This window comes from Erythrolamprus reginae, chromosome 2 (genome assembly GCF_031021105.1).
Source record: "Erythrolamprus reginae isolate rEryReg1 chromosome 2, rEryReg1.hap1, whole genome shotgun sequence".
Lineage (NCBI taxonomy): Eukaryota > Metazoa > Chordata > Lepidosauria > Squamata > Dipsadidae > Erythrolamprus > Erythrolamprus reginae.
Window position 1 is genome coordinate 273,900,322 of NC_091951.1, and position 18,425 is coordinate 273,918,746.

Consider the following 18,425-nt stretch of genomic DNA (forward strand, 5'->3'; position numbering starts at 1 on the left):
TTAAAACTATTTCTTTTTTTAATCTCACTTTTTGAGGCATAGTCGTCTTAAATTACCAGGAACAAATCACAATCAGGAGACATCACATCAAACAGATGTGGCCTGTTATATTGTAACAAAGCACTTATCTATTGCTATCAGTTGTAAAGGATGACAGTTGTTATCATCTCCAACCAATAGAACCAGTGCTGAATGATCTTTGATTATGCTGCCTTGGAATAATAATAATAATAATAATAATAATAATAATAATAATAATAATAATAATAATAATAATTTATTAGATTTGTATGCCGCCCCTCTCCGAGGATTCGGGGCAACTCTGAATGATGAAAGTTATATCTGAACAATATGAAGAACAGCAGATTGAAGAAGTTGCTATAATCTTTGTAGCACACATAGTATAAAAGGTAAAGGTTTCCTTTACCTGGTCATGTCTGATTCTCGGGGGCGATGCTCATCTCCGTTTCTTAGTCGAGGGAGCCAGGGTTGTCTGAAGACGTTTCTGTAGCCATGCGGCTAGCATGACCATATGCCGAGGCTAGCGATGTTCCCCTTACCTTTGCCAATGGTTTGCATCGTGACATTTCAGGCACGCATACTTGCTCCGCTCTCTCATGCATGTCCCCACTTGCAATTTCACTTACATGTATGCTCAGAAGGTAGATTCAGTCTGAAACACAGCTGAGGAGCTAATCAATTGTGCTTTGGCCAAAAAAATAAAGGTCTGTATTAACCCGGGGGCGGGTTGGTGGGAGGGCTTTTTTCAAAGCTAAGAACAAGGAAAAGCCATCCAAACACAGGAAAATTCATCAAAAATTCAGAAAAAAAGATGGCAGCGCTCATGAACTGGCACCAACATAACCGGATCTATGACACCAATGTTATGTCACCAGCGGGTTGCTAACGGTTTCGGTGATCTGGTCCGAAACTGGAGGAACCCACCCCTGTCCAAGGCACACAGACGTTGTTACCTTCTGTGTGCCTCAGACTAGTAGTACCTATTCATCTATTCGCATTTGCATGTTTTTGAACTGCTACGTAGGCAGGAACTGGGGTAAGTAATAGAAGCTTACCCCATTGAGCAGTGCTCGGGTCTCAAATCTGGGGTGACCTTTTTCCAGCTGACAAGCTCATCATCTTTAGCCATCACATCCCTTACACACAGTATAACTACAGGGTATTTGAGGTATTTGTTTAACCACTTACTATTTAATCATTTGTATAACATTTGAAAGAATGTATAAACAAATCCTCAAAGAGTGATGATCCTGAATTCTCTGAAAAAGAAATATTATACTGTATTCCATTATTTCATTTCCATCTGATTTAAGATGACCCTCTAATTTTTAAAGCAAATTCGTTTGGGGGGGGGGAACCTCACTTCCCACAACCCCCTTTGAGTTGAAATTATTGATCACAGTGGCCTTGATATGTTGGATACAGCATCAGAAAACATGCTTCTAATTGGGGGTGATAAATGAATAAATCGGGGAAGATAAATGGAATATACAGGTAACTCCATGCTTAAGGTCCACTTCAAAGTTAGGCTACTCCTGAATGAGTGGGGCTATGGCAGATTATCGTGGTTGAGATCAGTTTAGTGTCCCTGTGGTCACATGACTGAATTAATATAAAAATTAATATAAGAAAATTAATATAAGAGCCGGGGTGGCGCAGCAGGTAGAGTGCTATACTGCAGGCCACTGAAGCTGACTGTAGATCTGTAGGTCAGTGGTTCAAATCTCATCACCGGCTCAAGGTTGACTCAGCCTTCCATCCTTCTGAGGTGGGTAAAATGAGGACCCAGATTGTGGGGGCAATATGCTGGCTCTGTTAAAAAGTGCTATTGCTAACATGTTGTAAGCTGCCCTGAGTCTAAGGAGAAGGGCGGCATAAAAATCAATCAATCAATCAATCAATCCATCCATCCATCCATCCATCCATCCATCAATCAATCAATCAATCAATCAATAATAAGCTGATGAATCTAGCTCAGTGTAATTGTCAATTTTCTGTGAAATGATAATGGACAGAATTAATATTTGTATTTATATGTACATGTGTATGCATTACACACACACATACACACTCTTTATTTTGAGAGCAGGCAACAGAATCTCACTTTTAATGTGGGCCAGTATGCCTACAGTAAAAAATGACAATAACGGTTAACTTACGTTACCTTATCTTGATTACAGCAAACATTTACTGTGGATTATTCAAAAATTGGTCGAAAATAAAAATGACTAGTGTTCTATATCTGTGGTGGATTAGGCATTGGAATAAATAAAAATAGGAAAGAGGCAGAAAAGGACAAGCAAAACAATTAGGTTTCTATAATATTTCTTTTTTTTAAAAAAAAATAACATTTTGGAAGTTTTTTATTTAATTAAAACATTTGGGTAACAAATGCAAGAAAGAATTACTCAATGATGAATTATATGGAATGACTTTTATAAAGATAAAAATGTGATCTCAAAATAAAACATATAAATAAAATATAATTGACATATATAAACATTAGAATTCAGGATGATCTAGTAGTCAAATTGATTTCCAAGAGATCTACAACCAGCAAAGGGGAGCATTTTTACTCCCATACAAAGAAAACTGTTTTCTGTGAAGTAGGAAGGGCTGTGTTTGGATCATTGGCATTCAGTCTCGTGCCTAAAACTCCTAGGTTGGGCAGTTTTTCCACTTTTGATTCAGTCAATAGTTTGGATTCTTTGAGACTCTCCCCTGGGATATGTATCTTTCCTGGGACACTGCCATTTCAATGAATGCCTATGGCTGAATGGCAAAGATTGTATTGCAAAGAAATAAGGAAAAAAGAGCTTGCCAGCTACTTCGTGTCACTATGCAGGATCTTTAGAGAAGAATACACAACAAAAGAACCGGGGAAGACCAGTTGCTCAACTGCCTGGTAGACTCTAATTAGCATAATTTGCATGACTCCCACCTGTTTGTTATTAAAGTGTTGCTATGTCACACTTGCAAAGTTGAAGGGAGGCAGAAGCAGCAGCTGTAGCAGGAACACTCTTAACTTAGCAAAACCTCCCTCTCAAGTGCGATCTTTGCAGGCAGCTGACGTCTGGAGAGATTTTGAGCTTTTGTATGCAAAGAATAAACCTGCCCAATGGTTAGGCTTAGTTGCTGCCTGACGCTTACTAAATCGGCTTTTTTTCAGATAAAGAATTGGAAGTAGTATTAAATTACAGATTTTTTTTTTTAAAAAAATCTGGACCGTAGGACACACAAAAATCTTATGAAAGGAGTCAGTCCTTTTAGCATGGTGCAAATGAATGGCTGAATTATAATTCTCTGTCACTGTTTAACCATAATTTATTGAATAAATGAGAATTTGTTGGATTTTTAACCTTACCCCGTGATAACAAATTGAATTCATATCCTGTAACAACTAAGCCATAACCAACCATATTATGAATTAATGGAATATGTAAACTCAGGCAACGAGTCATCAACACAGCCCTCTCTAAGTGGTTTAGAGAATCAGTACATCGCCCCCCAACAATCTGGGTCCTCATTTTACCCACCTCAGAAGGATGGAAGGTTGAGTCAACCTTGAGTCGGTGGTAAGATTTGAACTATTGAACTGCAACTACCGTGTTTCCCCGAAAGTAAGACAGTGTCTTACTTTCTTTTTATCCCCAAAAGCCCCACTATGTCTTACTTTCGGGGTACGACTTATATTAGCAGACCCCCCTGAAACTCCCGATACGTCTTACAATCGGGGGTGTCTTACTATTGGGGAAACAGGGTAGCAGTTAACTGAAGTAGCCTCTAACCACTGCGCCACCCTGGCTCTAAAATAAATGCAGAGGCCTCCAAATTACTTTTTAGAGTATATATCTTCAGCATTAATTTTATTCTACTATTCACTTCCTGAGGCTTTGTGATCTTATGCATCATATTGTATAATGCAGTGTTTCCCAACCTTAGCAACTTGAAGATAATTGGACTTTAACTCCCATAATTCCCCAGCCAGCAAATGCTGGCTGAGGAATTCTGGGATTTGAAGTCCAGATATCTTCAAGTTGCCAAGGTTGGGAAACACTGCTATAATGTAATAATGAAAACCTGCTTGGCACCATAAGTTTGCCCCAAACCTGACTCCGTGCCAAATGTACAGGGGTGGGTTCCTCCCAATTTGGACCAGATCACTTGAACTGTTAGCGACCCACTGGTGACGTGACGACGACATCACAGATCTGATTTGGTTGGTGTTGGTTCATGGGCACTGCCATCTTTTGGATGGAATTTTTGGCGCATTTTTCTGTCTTTGGATGGCTTCTCCGCTTGAAAAAGAGCCTTCCTGCCTCCTCTGGGTTCATACTGTTGTGGTTAGCTCTGGCCCAGCTCCTGCCCCAAGGACTGTGGATGTGAGGGAGACATCTACATGCTGCAGGCCTGTTCCCCCCCCCCCCGGTGGAATCTGATGATGAAGGCTCCTCTGACCAAGAAGACATGAGTGACAGGGAGGAGGAGAGTGTGGCAGACAGCTCAGAAGGAGATCAATTATCTAGCCCCTCCTTGGATTCAGAACAAGAGTTAATGATACAGCCATGCATGCGGAGAGCGATGCATAGGCAACAACAACTGAGAGATTATTATCAAAGAAAATGAGGCCACCTGTGGTTGGGTGGGGCTGTGGTAATTAGTGAGGCTGCTTTAAATAGCAGCCTGTGGGTTTGGCCATTGTGGAGGATTATCTGATCGTTGTGTTTTGTGCCTACTTTGCTGACTTTGACCTTTTGTGTGTGCTGATTTTTCCCCGCTTTGAAACTAAACCAGAGCAAAGTGTGTTTCACTTTGTGAAAGAAGAAGGACTGTGAATTACCTCACAGCTGCAAGCTAAGTATCACAGAACTGATAAGGGACTTGCACAAATTACCAGTTTGTTTGGAAACGAGTGCTCTTTGCTATCCAAAAAGAGGGCTTAGCTTAAGTGAATTTTCATTATAAAGAACATAGTTTTGAATTTTCAAACGTGGGTGTGTCTGAAATTTGTACCTGTGAATTTTCGGGAGGAGTCTACCAGAGAGCCCGACAGAACACATACGGACCTTTATTTCTTCGCCCGAAGCACAGCTGATCAGCTCCGCCACTGTGTTTCAGACTGAATCCTGCTTCTGAGCATGCGTGGAAATGCAAGAGGGGATGCGCGTATGCATGCTACTGCAGCGAGTGCCTGCGCGTGTAACATTGCGATTGAAAACAGTGGCGAAGGTAAGTGGAACCCACCCTGGAAGTATAAAAATAGGATTCAGGTTTTCTATCCCTGAAAGAGCCTCCTCTGAAATTTCATTTACACAAATAACTGGTGATAAAAATAAACCCTCCTTCGTAATTTTACCAAGGATCACTAAGTAAGTGGGGTTTTGCTGTTAAACAATTTCTGATTTGGCAGCTATACAGTAGACTCAAGCAATGGTGCCTTGGTCTTCAGTGATTTTCACTTACCTGCCACGTTCTATAAAACTGCAGGTTAATACTGTACTTTGAAACAAAACATGAAAAAGGTTCAGATGATCCATTCTAGTTGCCCTCTGTGATTCCACAGCAGTTTCTTGCATTTAAAAATTGAAACAATTATTTGTCAATTTCTAAATTTGAGGTGTTTGGACCAGTGGTGGGTTTCAAATTTTTTTTACTGCTGGTTCTGTGGGCGTGGCTTGGGCGTGGTGTAGCTTGGTGGGCGTGGCAGTGGAAGGCTACTGTAAAATCTGCATTCCCTGCCCACTCTAGGGGAAGATTACTACAAAATCCCTACTTCTTCCTGATCAGTTGGAACTCTGCTACCTGTTCTCCAGAAATGGTCAGAACTTGCTGAAACCCACCTCTGGTTTGGATGGGAAACCCCCCCAAACACCTATTTGCCTTGGTGGCGCAGTGGTTAGAACGCAGTATTGCAGATTAATTCTGCTGACTGACAATAGTTTTATAGAATAGAATAGAATAGAATAGAATTTTTTATTGGCCAAGTGTGATTGGACACACCAGGAATTTGTCTTGGTGCATATGCTCTCAGCGTACATAAAATAAAATATACATTTGTTAAGAATCATGTGGTACAACACTTAATGATTGTCATAGGGGTCAAATAAGCAATGAAGAAGCAATATTAATAAAAATCTTAGGATATAAGCAACAAGTTACAGCCATACAGTCAACATGGGAGGAAATGGGTGAAAGGAATGATGAGAAAAACTAGTAGAATAGAAGTGCAGATTTAGTAGAAAGTCTGACAGTGTTGAGGGAATTATTTGTTTAGTAGAGTGATGGCGTTCGGAAAAAAACTGTTCTTGTGTCTAGTTGTCTTGGTGTGCAGTGCTATGTAGTGACGTTTTGAGGGTAGGAGTTGAAACAATTTGTGTCCAGGATGTGAGGGGTCAGTAAATATTTTTCCCGCCCTCGTGCAGTATACAGGTCCTCAATGGAAGGCAGGTTGGCAGCAATTGTGGAAGGCAGGTTGGCAGCAATTATCCTGACTGGCTCATGATTGACTCAGCCTTTCATCCTCCCAAGGTCGGCAAAATGAAGAACTAGATTGTTGGGGGCAATATGCTGACTCTGTAAACAGCTTAGAGAGAACTGTAAAGCATAATTAAGTGGTGTACTGTATAAGTCAATTGCTACTGCTATTTTTGTAGTATAGTGGTATCTCTACTTAAGAACTTAATTCGTTCCGTGACCAGGTTCTTAAGTAGAAACGTTCTTAAGTAGAAGCAATTTTTCCCATAGGAATCAATGTAAAAGCAAATAATGCATGCAAATCCATTAGGAAAGGAATAAAAGCTCGGAATTTGGGTGGGAGGAGGAGAAGGAAGAAGAGCGGGAGGACAGTCGCTGCAGAAGGAAGAAGGTGAGGTGAGCACCCCCTTTTGCCTTTCCGTGCCCAGACACTCCGGGAGGCAACCTCATGTGGGTGTATGGGAGGCAGCGCGAGGGAATCACCACAGCGAAGTGGTTTATTCCCTCTCCAAGTGTCCAGAGAAAGGAAAATGCTCCGTTCACTCTGAGCTGCCAAAGCCTCCTTAAGCACCACCAAAAGGCTCCTCTGGCAGCCCAGAAAAGCCCGAGATGGCTGGGATTAAAGGGGGAATGGCAGGAAACTGGCCGGGCCTTCATGCCGCTCTCAAATTTCCTGGGAAATTTTTCTGGGCTCAGGTCCTTAAGTAGAAAATGGTTCTTAAGTAGACGCAAAAAAATCTTGAGCACCCGGTTCTTATCTAAAAAAGTTCTTAAGTAGAGGCATTCTTAAGTAGAGGTAACACTGTATTAAGATGAATAGAGAAATCATGGGACAATTTCCTAGCTGGATTGAATATGATACAACAAAATTAACCTGACTGCTGACAGCTTGTTGGAATCATCATAGGGGTATAGTTGGTAAAAAGAATCTGTTAATGAAGTTTTAAATTACCTCCCTTCACAGTTAGTTAATTCATTCAATTTCTGTAGGTTTCCAGCTCAATCAAGTGGGCAGCTTTGAAACAAGTGATTTGCATTATTATAGATTCTTAAATTTTTTTTGGTAGCATCTCTGACCTACTGAACCTCAAAGATTTTATTAAAGTTTGTTGCAAAAATCAAAACCAGAAGCACACATACTTGACTGATTCAGCTGGATTCATAAACTTTTTTATAAACATAGTAACAGATGAATTTACAATACCATTAGCAGAGTTCTTCTTCAAGCAGATACAGACAGCAGAGAACAGGTAGTTTCATTTCAGGGCAGCGAGGAGAGCGCAGAGTAGACTGAACCACACCCAGCCTTCCAGTTTCAGTTTCAATTCTCTTTCCAGACTCAGAATGTGGTTAGCTCCCGTTGGCTGATTCAGTTGCTCATTGGCTAATCTTGTTAACTTGGCTCTCCCAGTCACGAATATTGTAACATATTTTTTTTGTTTGAGAATATCATGCAGTCCTTGACTTAGCACCATACTAACATGAAGTAACTTCCTTTGGGTGTTACAGCATTTTTTTTCTTCCATGTTCCTATGAGGCTGACTTCATCTTTTCCTAGAGGGGGGCTGAGGCACATTTTGGTCATCAGTTGAATTGTTCTTAAAGTAGTATTTATGCTAAAAGCATCCAAGGACTGCTTCACATTATATAAAATACGTTTTATCATATTCTTGGACAGATATCAGATGATGACATTGTCTTGAAACAGAAGCAATACAGGAAGTATGATTGGTAATAGATTAGATTAGATTAGATTTATTGGATTTATATGCCGCCCCTCTCCGAAAACTCGGGGCGGCTCACAACAAGATAAAAACAATACATAATAACAAATCCAATACCCACCAATCCAATTACAATTTTAAGCCAAAAATTCATAAAAACAACCCCAGAATATTAAAACACGCATACAATCAATCTAACACCAAAACAACATGGGCAAGGGGGAGATGTTTCAGTTCCCCCATGCCTGACGGCAGAGGTGGGTTTTAAGAAGTTTGCGAAAGGCAAGGAGGGTGGGGGCAATCCTAATCTCCGGGGGGAGCTGGTTCCAGAGGGTCGGAGCCGCCACAGGGAAGGCTCTTCCCCTGGGTCCCGCCAGACGACATTGTTTAGTCGACGGGACCAGGAGAAGGCCAACTCTGTGGGACCGAACCGGTCGCTGGGATTCGTGCGGGCAAAAGATCTCACACCCATATGCAGACTAGGGCTGTCCAAACTTAACAGCTTTAAGATCTGTGGACTTCAATTCTCAGAATTCCCCAACCATGGAATTCTGGGAATTGAAATCCACAAATTATCAAGATTGGACACCTGATGTAGACTGTTTAATCCCATTCTTAGAAAGCCCTTGACAGAGGTTCCAGAGTAAATTGGTAATTGAAAGGTTTGTCTTCCACAACAGTCTTAAACAGCCTTAATCCACACTTTCATAGCTATTCATTTTCCTGCTCTTCTCCTCGGTCAAATGGGTGACCATATAAATCAAATAAATATATAAATTGGCCTTTCCAACTTGTCTTGTTTCCTTTCTCTCATTTTGTTGTAGGAATTCTACTTCATCCAAAGAGCATTCCTTATTGAATCAAATCAACCTGATTTTGTTTTTTAAACAATAACCAAACAATTATCATTCAGATTTTTACAGTCATGTGAGAAGTCCATCAAATAACCTATATCTAGTCCCTTTCCAGTTTGGGTACACCTATAGATCTTATAAGCATTAGTATTTTATGATATACGTATATCAAAAATTATATATAGAAAGACAGAAAATATCCTACGTGTAATCCAAAAGAATTATACAGTCTCTTTTATTGTATTGGCTGGTGACTATGGATGACACCTCAGTAATAGGTACCGTATTCTAATAATTTCAGACTTAAATTTTTCAAGATCAGACAAACGTTTTTGGGCAGGAAAGTCTTTGTCAGTGGTCTAGTGGGACCCACCTAAACTAAACTTATCAAATCTGACTAGATAAGAGTTCAAAATTTATTTATTTATTTTTATTTTATTCTTTGTCCAATATACAATACATATGGAAGAGAACAGACATTAAGTAATATATATAATGATAGAATGTAAAAAGAAGAGAAGTAGATGGGAGGGAGAGAATATATATGATATAAGAGATAAGGAGAGAATATATATGATATATATATATAATAGATAGATAGATAGATAGATAGATAGATAGATAGATAGATAGATAGATAAGGAGAGAGTATATATGATATATGAGGTAAGGAAAGACAATTGGACAGGGGACGATAGGCACATCAGTGCACTTATATACGCCCCTTAATGATCCCAAAAAGATCCAATTAAAAAACCCAGAAAGAAAGATTAATGGAGTTTGAGATTCATGCCCGCTTACGTTAAAAGAAGGAATACAAAAGCGTTCTCTTCAGCAAGTGGCCATCCAAAATTGACTGCCAAGGGATTTGGATGCTGAACAAATCTGCTGTCTCGATTCCACTTTCCAAAATTTGTGCTTTCTAAATTACTAGTGATTATGCATCAGTACACCCATTGCTAAATATTTTTCAGGCAAATTAGTGTAATTTACATTATACTGTCCCTCACATTTTTGTTCCTCCTTCCTCCTTCTCTGTTAGGGATTCCATATGTGGACTGCACAAATCTAGATAACCATTTGTTAGCCCTGCAAAATTAATTTTTAGTATTTGGCTTCTGTCTAGGAGTTGTCTGGATTTGCATAACACAAATATGATATGCCGACAATCCACATTATAGTCAAAGCTTTGCATTCTACAGCTGTGGTGGCTGCTTTGCCCTACTTATCACAGCTGTGAGCTCTGATTATTTTATTTAAGTGCTTCCATTTCAAATCCAGTCAATAATTGTGATCCATAAGTTGAGCAGGATCTACATGATGCCACAAACCAACATTAATTCTGATTACACGTGGGGGCGTAGAATAGGCAGTAAGGAAGAACAGCCTATGAGAAGTTACCAACTTGTTTGCTGAAATAAGTGATTCATCAGTGCTGGTAATAATGTTGCCTATCTTAATATGTCAGAATGACCACAACAAATGCTTCTGACATTAATTCATTATTAATTGAAGTGCAATTTAATGGGAGAGATATTTTCTTCAGGAAGCAACTCATATATTACAAATTCAGTGATTGCTAAGCTTCTTTCTTCTTCTCAAATCTCTTTTGCCTTTTTGTCCTTGGTACTTCTCTATTGAGACAAGATCTCTGAAAGCCAGAACTAAAGTTGGCTGTCTTAACTACTGTATTTTTCAGAGTATAAGATATACCTTTTTAACCCCCAAAAGAGAATGAAAACCCCACCCTTTGGCCTCTGCCTCTCAGCAATTTACCTTCTTGCAGCAAACAGAACAGAGCCTGTTAAGCCAAGCAACTGATTAGCAGCTTCCCAACCCTCAGCTGATTTTGAGGTTGCAGGCAAGCCATGTGCTGACACTAAAAGTGAAACTAAAGCTGCAAGGAGGCAAATTGCTGGGAGGCAGAATTTTATTTTCTTGTGCTAATCAGCTGAAACTGGATACAAGGAGGTAAGTCAATAACTATGAATGTCTGTAGAATGTTCAAATTATTAGAGTTATGTTTTAAAGACTGCTTTATTATTGTTCTAGACAATGTAACAAAACGAAGAAGCTTTTTAGAATAAATGCTTGATCTGAAGAGGCCCAGTGCTTTTGTATCTTCTTTTAAATATCAGAGAATAATGTATACTTCCAGAAAGCCACATCAGTTTTAACAGCTTCTGTACAAGTATTGTCTGAAATGTAACAGTGTCCTGTTTAGTATTAAGATAAGGCAACTGAGTTAAACCCTGACTTAGTCATGCTTGGAGCAGATTTATTTAAATAATTGGGAGGAGTTAGTGTGACTACATTTAAGAAAACTTTCTGACATTAATATACAACCATAATGTACGTTTCTACAATTCTTTGCTGTTTCTATGGGTCAGACATACATGCACAGAAATACACAGCAAACAGTGTATATATATATATATATATATATATATATATATATATATATATATATATATATATATAGGCAGAGGCAGATTTCCCCCCCTTGTTCCCCCCCCCCAAAATCTAAGGAACATCTTATACTCTGAAAAATACTGCACTTATCATGCTTATTTTATTGAACCAAGAATACCCAACAAAAGGATAGAAGAGACTGAAAAGGAAGCTGCCTTTTTCCATTATCTATGTTAATGTTGTGGACTCCGGCTTGAATAGAGGGTGGGATTAGAAGACCTCTGAGGTCCCTCTAGGCCTATGATTATATGGGTTACTTCATAATTTTTGTTCTACCTGTTCTTGGAAACTATATAGATAGAGTCTGGATCACCATTTGGGGAGAAATAATCCAGCTGTTAAAATTTTAAATGCAAGGGTTAATGAATGCCTCCTAGGAGGTGACAAATGATTGGGCTCATGCAATGATGCCTTCATTAAAGGACGGGATGATTCTATTTGAAGGAGGTTGTCGTTTGCCCCAAGATCTACTGAATTCAATGGAGCTGAATAACATTTGTCCATTGTCCAACCTTCCCTTCTTAGGAAAGTGTGTTAAGTAGGTGATTCAGTGGCGGGTTGCTACCGGTTTGACCAGGTGGACACAGTTCCGGGTGACTGGCGGGCAGGTGCCCGCGTCTCGGTGAGATGCGCAGGAAGCAAAATCTCATGAAAGGATGCACGTGCATGTGAGATTTCAGCAATTTTTTGCTTCTGCACATGCGCAGAAGCGAAATATCGCTGGGATGCACGTGCCCCCTTGCTGATCACCTGGAGCTGTGTGTGCATCATTGATTTCACTACCGGTGCGCAGAGTGGCCTGTACCGATAAGGAACCCAGTGTTTGACCTGGTATGGTGAACTGGTAGCAGCAGTGGTGGGAGGCTCCGCCCACCCATCTGGACATCCTCGAAGAGCGCTCTGCACAGAAATATTGCATGCGTGCTCCCATTCCTGAACCGGTAGCAAAGGTAAATAGAACCCACTACTGAAGTGGTTGGTTAACAGCTTTTTCCAGAAGTCCCTGGAGAAAGTGATGCACTCAGTCATGATTCAGGCCTGGTCATAGAACTAAGATAGCACTGATCACACTTGCTGATGACCTCTGAGAGGTTTAGAATGGGGAAAGTAACCCATATAGCCATCCTAACTCTCCTTGATGTCTGGTATCCTTCTTGTCTATTTTGAGAGATTGGTTGTGGAAGGAAGTGGTTTAGAGAACACTTTTAGGGAACCTAAAGTCAGTGTTTTGTGGGGCGCTTCAGGCATCTACCTTCTCCCTCCTGTTATTTAACTCAGTGTTTCCCAACCTTGGCAACTTGAAGATATTTGGACTTCAACTCCCAGAATTCCCCAGCCAGCGAATGCTGGCTGGGGAATTCTGGGAGTTGAAGTCCAGTCCAGGTTGGGAAACACTGATTTAACTTCTGCTGAGACAGCTAGCAAGGTAATCTGCTGGCACAGAGTACAGTATCATCAATATCAGTCATTTCCTAGTTGGAGTTGGCACACAAATTGAAGATCGTCATGGACTGACAGCCACGGCTTGAACAGGTGGCACCTATGACTAAGGGAGTCTGCACAGCTTTGCCTTGTGCACCAATTTTACTAATTCCTCGACTGAGAGGCCTTGCTCATGGTGATTCATGCCTTAGTCAGCTTTTATCTGGATTAGTATAATGCTCTACGTAGGACTACCCTTGAAAAGCATTCTGAGGCGGCAGCTGGTCCACAATGTAGCAGCATGGACAATTTCTCATTGCATTCATAGAGCATGGCTACTCTGTGGGTTGCAGTAGGCTGCTGGGTGTAATTCCAGATGTCGATCGTTGCCCATAAAGTCCTATATGGCAAAGGGCCATGCTACTTGTAGGATGATTTCTTTTCCATTGTTTCTGTTCAATCTACAAGATTTATCAAAGAGGACATGCTCCAGGTCACTTCCATCAAAGAGTGCCCAGAAAAGGTGCATCCTCTGTTGCAATAGCACCTGTCTTGTGGAATAGCATCGTTCTGGAGATCCATATGCTGAACTCAGTGGTAGTAGCCGTTTGTCTGTCTGTCTGTCTGTCTGTCTGTCTGTCTGTCTGTCTGTCTGTCTGTCTGTCTCTCTCTCTCTCTCTCTCTCTCTCTCTCTCTCTCTCTCTCTCTCTCTCTCTATCTATCTATCTATCTATCTATCTATCTATCTAATTTAATTATTTATTTATGTATTTATTTATGTATTTATATATTTATGTATGTATTCATTCATTCATTCATTCATTCATTCATTCATTCATTCATTCGATTTTTATGCCGCCCTTCTCCTTAGACTCAGGGCGGCTTACAACAAGTTAGCAATAGCACTTTTTAACAGAGCTAGGCTATTGCCCCCACAATCCGGGTCCTCATTTTACCCACCTCGGAAGGATGGAAGGCTGAGTCAAACTTGAGCCGGTGATGAGATTTGAACCGCTGACCTTCAGATCTACAGTCAGCTTCAGTGGCCTGCAGTACAGCACTCTACCTGCTGCGCCACCCCGGCTCATGTTTTGCAAGAAACTGGTTATCAGGAGATTAGGTGAACTTAGCTGTAGGAAATAACCAAGCTGAGCCCTCATTCATTTATTTTCATTCATTCATGACCAGACAGAATTGTTCTTCTAGGCCAGTGATGGCGAACCTATGGCACGGGTGCCACAGGTGGCATGTGGAGCCATATCTGAGGGCACACGAGGTGTTGCCCTATGTCAACTCCAGCATGCATGTGCGTGCTGGTCAGCTGATTTTCGTCCATTTATTTATTTATTTATTTATTTATTTATTTATTTATTTATTTATTTATTTATTTATTTATTTATTCATTCATTCATTCATTCATTCATTCATTCATTCATTCATTCATTTTTTGTCCGATACACAATGACGGTTACAGAGCATATACTTGTGGTAAAATATATCAGAGAAAGAAGAGAAGAGAAGATATAGGAATAAAATATATCAATGAAAGAATAGAAAAAGGATATAGGAATAGAAGAAAAGATATAGGAGATATAGGAGAGACAATAGAACAGGGGACGGAAGGCACTCTAGTGCACTTATGCATACCCCTTACTGACCTCTTAGGAATCTGGAGAGGTCAACCGTGGAAAGTCTAAGGGTAAAATGTTGGGGGCTAGGGGATGACACTACGGAGTCCGCTAATGAGTTTCACGCTTTGACAACTCACTTACTAAAGTCATATTTTTTACAGTCATGGTTTGAATCTGTTGTGTGCTCTTGTGTTGTTGTGATTGAAGCTGAAGTAGTTGAGGACAGGCAGGACATTGCAGCATATAATCTTGTGGGCAATACTTAGATCATGTTTAAGGCGTCGCAGTTCTAAGCTTTCTAGACCCAGGATTGTATGTCTAGTTTCGTAGGGTATTTTTGGTCATTTCTGCTCTCCCTAGGCTTCAGGAAAGCCTCCTGAACCCTGGGGACAGCAAAAAACGGTCCAACGGGCCTACTGGAAGTCTCAAGGCCTGTGCGCATGTACAGTATGTGTGTGGAAATGTGGAGGGGTGCACAATCACAAGGGGGGGGCTTATGGGTGTGGGCACACACCATTTTGGCACGCGAGCCAAAAAAAAGGTTTGCCAGTACTGTTCTAGGCTATCTTACAATAGACAAGATGAAGAATTTGTCAGATTCAATTCAATTCTCAGAAAGTTGAGAAAGTCAGCTGGGACTGGTTGGGTGGTGGCAGTGATAGTGGAGTGCAGGAGGGCCTGAAGGGCAGACATAGGGAGAGAGAGCTCTGTGTTGGGGAATTGAAGCAGAGGGAAGTGTGGAAGGGCAGTGCAAGTGTGAGGTCCTCACCAAATGATGGTATGATCCTTGCCTAGTGACTCCTACTGGGACTACTGACACAGCCATTGTACATGCATTATATGATGTTTCACAGGGGTCCCCAAACTTTTTACACAGGGGGCCAGTTCACTGTCCCTCCGACTGTTGGAGGGCCGGACTATATAAAAAAACTATGAACAAATTCCTATGTACACTGCACATACCTTGTTTTAAAGTAAAAAACAAAATGGGAATGTACTATTTAGAGGGGGGAGAAGGTCTGAAATTCATATACGTTTATGTTTTGTTTTTAATTTTCTTTTGTTGACATCTGATTGGCTATACAAGGTTTTCTTGGCTTATGAAAAATGTATAAAGAAAGAAGGAAGCACTTTGGCATAATGGTTAATAAGTTAGAAATATAATTGGTGTTGCACTTTTTGAAGGAACATTAAGGAGGAAGTTTAATTAAAAGAAAATAAATGTAACTGGATGACAAAATTAGAAAAAAAACTTTTGCAACTTTTTTGATGATTGATATTAGTTACTAACAAAATACCACATTTTATTCATGGAAAATTAGATGGCACACTGTGTTGTTTGAATGTATGTTGAGAGAAAAATTAAAAAAAATTACCCCCCCCCAAAACAGTCCTTCCTTCCTCTGTCCCTCCACTCCTTCCTTCCTTCCTTCCTTCCTTCCTTCCTTCCTTCCTTCCTTCCTTTCTTTCTTCCTTGTTCCCTCCATTTCTCTTTCCTTCCTTCCCTCCTTCATTCCTCTCCACTTCTCCTTCCCCCCCTCTCTTTCCCTTTTCTTTCTTTCTCTCTCTCTCTTTTCCCTGTGCTCTTGTTACTCACCGGCGGGCTTGATAAATGGCCTCAGTGGGCCGCATATGGCCCACGGGCCGTAGTTTGGGGACAGCTGATGTTTCATCTAACGATCATTTCTGGTTCCAGTTAGTATAGTAAAGCAAGGACTACTGTATAACAAAGTTGACAGTCAAAATGCACATTTTCCAAAGCATCCACCAAACATTAAAACAAAACCAAAAGCTTTTTAAAAAATATTCATAACAAGCATGAATATTCCTTAAGGCTTTTAACCACCGATGTGTTAAGAGAGGATATTTCATCTCTTTATTCCTAGATTCCTGAAAACAACCCATATCAATTTTAATGCTAACTTTAATTATAAAATAACTAGTTTGGAACCATGTAAACATTGGATTGTTTCAGAAGGATCACAAACCATAAACAAGCCCAGCAGTCAACACACCAGGCAAATTACAATGATGATTCACCTACTTATTAGAAAGGGCTAATTATAGCAACAAGAATTGTCTGCTGTCGCTCTCCATCATATCATATTCTTAACCACAACATCAAAGGCTGGAAGCAATTGGACCCCGACAATTTGTAACTGATATTAACTTGGGTTTCTTCTCTTTTATTTTCTGGTTTGCTCAATATTCTTTTTGGTGAGATCTTCATCCATTTTGATCCTTAAGCCAAGCTCCTGCCATACTGTATCAAGTCTTTGGTAAATCTGCCAAAGTATTTTCTCCAGTGGGTGAGGGATACAGCAGGTCTTTCTTTGAAGGAGTTACTGGAATATAGTTACTTCAGTGCATCCATTTCCATTTTGCTGCTTTTCAGTTCTTTTCTGCTACAAATTCCAAAATTGTCTGGCACATAATGAGCTAGGTTTATCAACGCTTTTGTTTCCTTTGGTTGAATTCACATAATAGCATGGGCTGATAATGCAAATCCCTCCAGAGTTGATCTGTAATTATAATTCCCATTGTGACAGAAACTTCAAAGTATTACCTTAGCAATGTAGGACTGGATTAAAGGGGAACATTTTCCCCTCAGGAGTTACTCTATGGCCCTGATAAAGAGCTGTGTGTTTTATAGTATATAATTTTGGAGTTGACAGAATGTGAGCACTTGTAAAGCCTTTATGGTGCCTCTACTTAAGAACTTAATTTGTTCCGTGACCAGGTTCTTAAGTAGAAAAGTTTGTAAGTAGAAGCAATTTTTCCCCATAGGAATCTATATAAAAGCAAATAATGCATGCAAATCCATTAGGAAAGGAATACAAGCTTGGAAGGAGGAGGAGGCAGAAGAGGAGGACAGTCGCTGCCAAAGGAAGAAGGTGAGTGAGGGGAATTAAAAAAAATCCAAAACATTAAGGCTTAAAGAAAAAAAAGAGGGACTCTGAGGCGGTGAGGGGGAGCACATGCCTCCCATACACCCAGCACGAGGCTGCCTCCCATACACTGTGCCAAACCCAGGCAGGCAAGAGGGGGGAACTTCCTTTGACCGAAAGGCTGCTGCTGCAGCTGCTACCTGCTGCCTCTTCCTTCCCATGCTGAAGGGCTCCCCTCTCCTCTCGCTCGCTTGCTTTGTAGCCAGCGCCTTTCCTTCACTGTGGTGACTCCTCGATTTGGCTAAAGCCGAGTTGATCCAGTTGGGGCGAAGCACCCCCTTTTTCCTTCCCAAGTCCAGACGCTCATAGAGGCAGCCTCGCGCCAGGTGTATGGCAGGCAGCACGAGGGAGTCACCACAGCAAAGTGGTTTATTCCCTCTCCAAGCACCCAGAGAAAGGAAAACGCTTTGTTCGCTCTAGACTGCCACAGCCTCCTTAAGCGCCACCGAAAGGCTCCTCTGGCAGCCCAGAAAAGCCCAAGGTGGCTGGGATTAAAGAGGGAATGGCAGGAAACTGGCCGGGCCTTCACGCCGTTCTCAACTTTCCTGAGAAATTTTTCCGGGCTCGGGTTCTTAAGTAGAAAATGGTTCTTGAGAAGAGGCAAAAAAATCTTGAACACCCGGTTCTTATCTAGAAACGTTCTTAAGTAGAGGCGTTCTTAGGTAGAGAATTTCCGGTCACAATTCAAAGTGTTGGTTATGACCTATAAAGCCCTTCATGGCATCGGACCAGACCGCCTTCTGCTGCACGAATCCCAGCGACCGATTAGGTCCCACAGAGTAGGTCTTCTCCGGGTCCTGTCAACTAAACAATGTCGGTTGGCGGGCCCCAGGGGAAGAGCCTTCTCTGTGGCGGCCCTGACTCTCTGGAACCAGCTCC

General features: G+C 40.9%; 1 protein-coding gene across 1 annotated transcript in view; it reads left to right on the plus strand.

Annotated features, from left to right (window-relative positions):
* The first annotated feature begins 5,193 nt into the window (after positions 1 to 5,193).
* Positions 5,194 to 18,425, plus strand: part of TMC1 (transmembrane channel like 1) — a 142,984-nt gene continuing 129,752 nt past the window's right edge. The window contains exons 1-2 of the mRNA XM_070736891.1: positions 5,194 to 5,250; positions 8,174 to 8,226. Of these exons, the coding sequence (XP_070592992.1) occupies positions 5,194 to 5,250; positions 8,174 to 8,226 (110 nt within the window). The remainder of the gene's footprint in view (positions 5,251 to 8,173; positions 8,227 to 18,425) is intronic.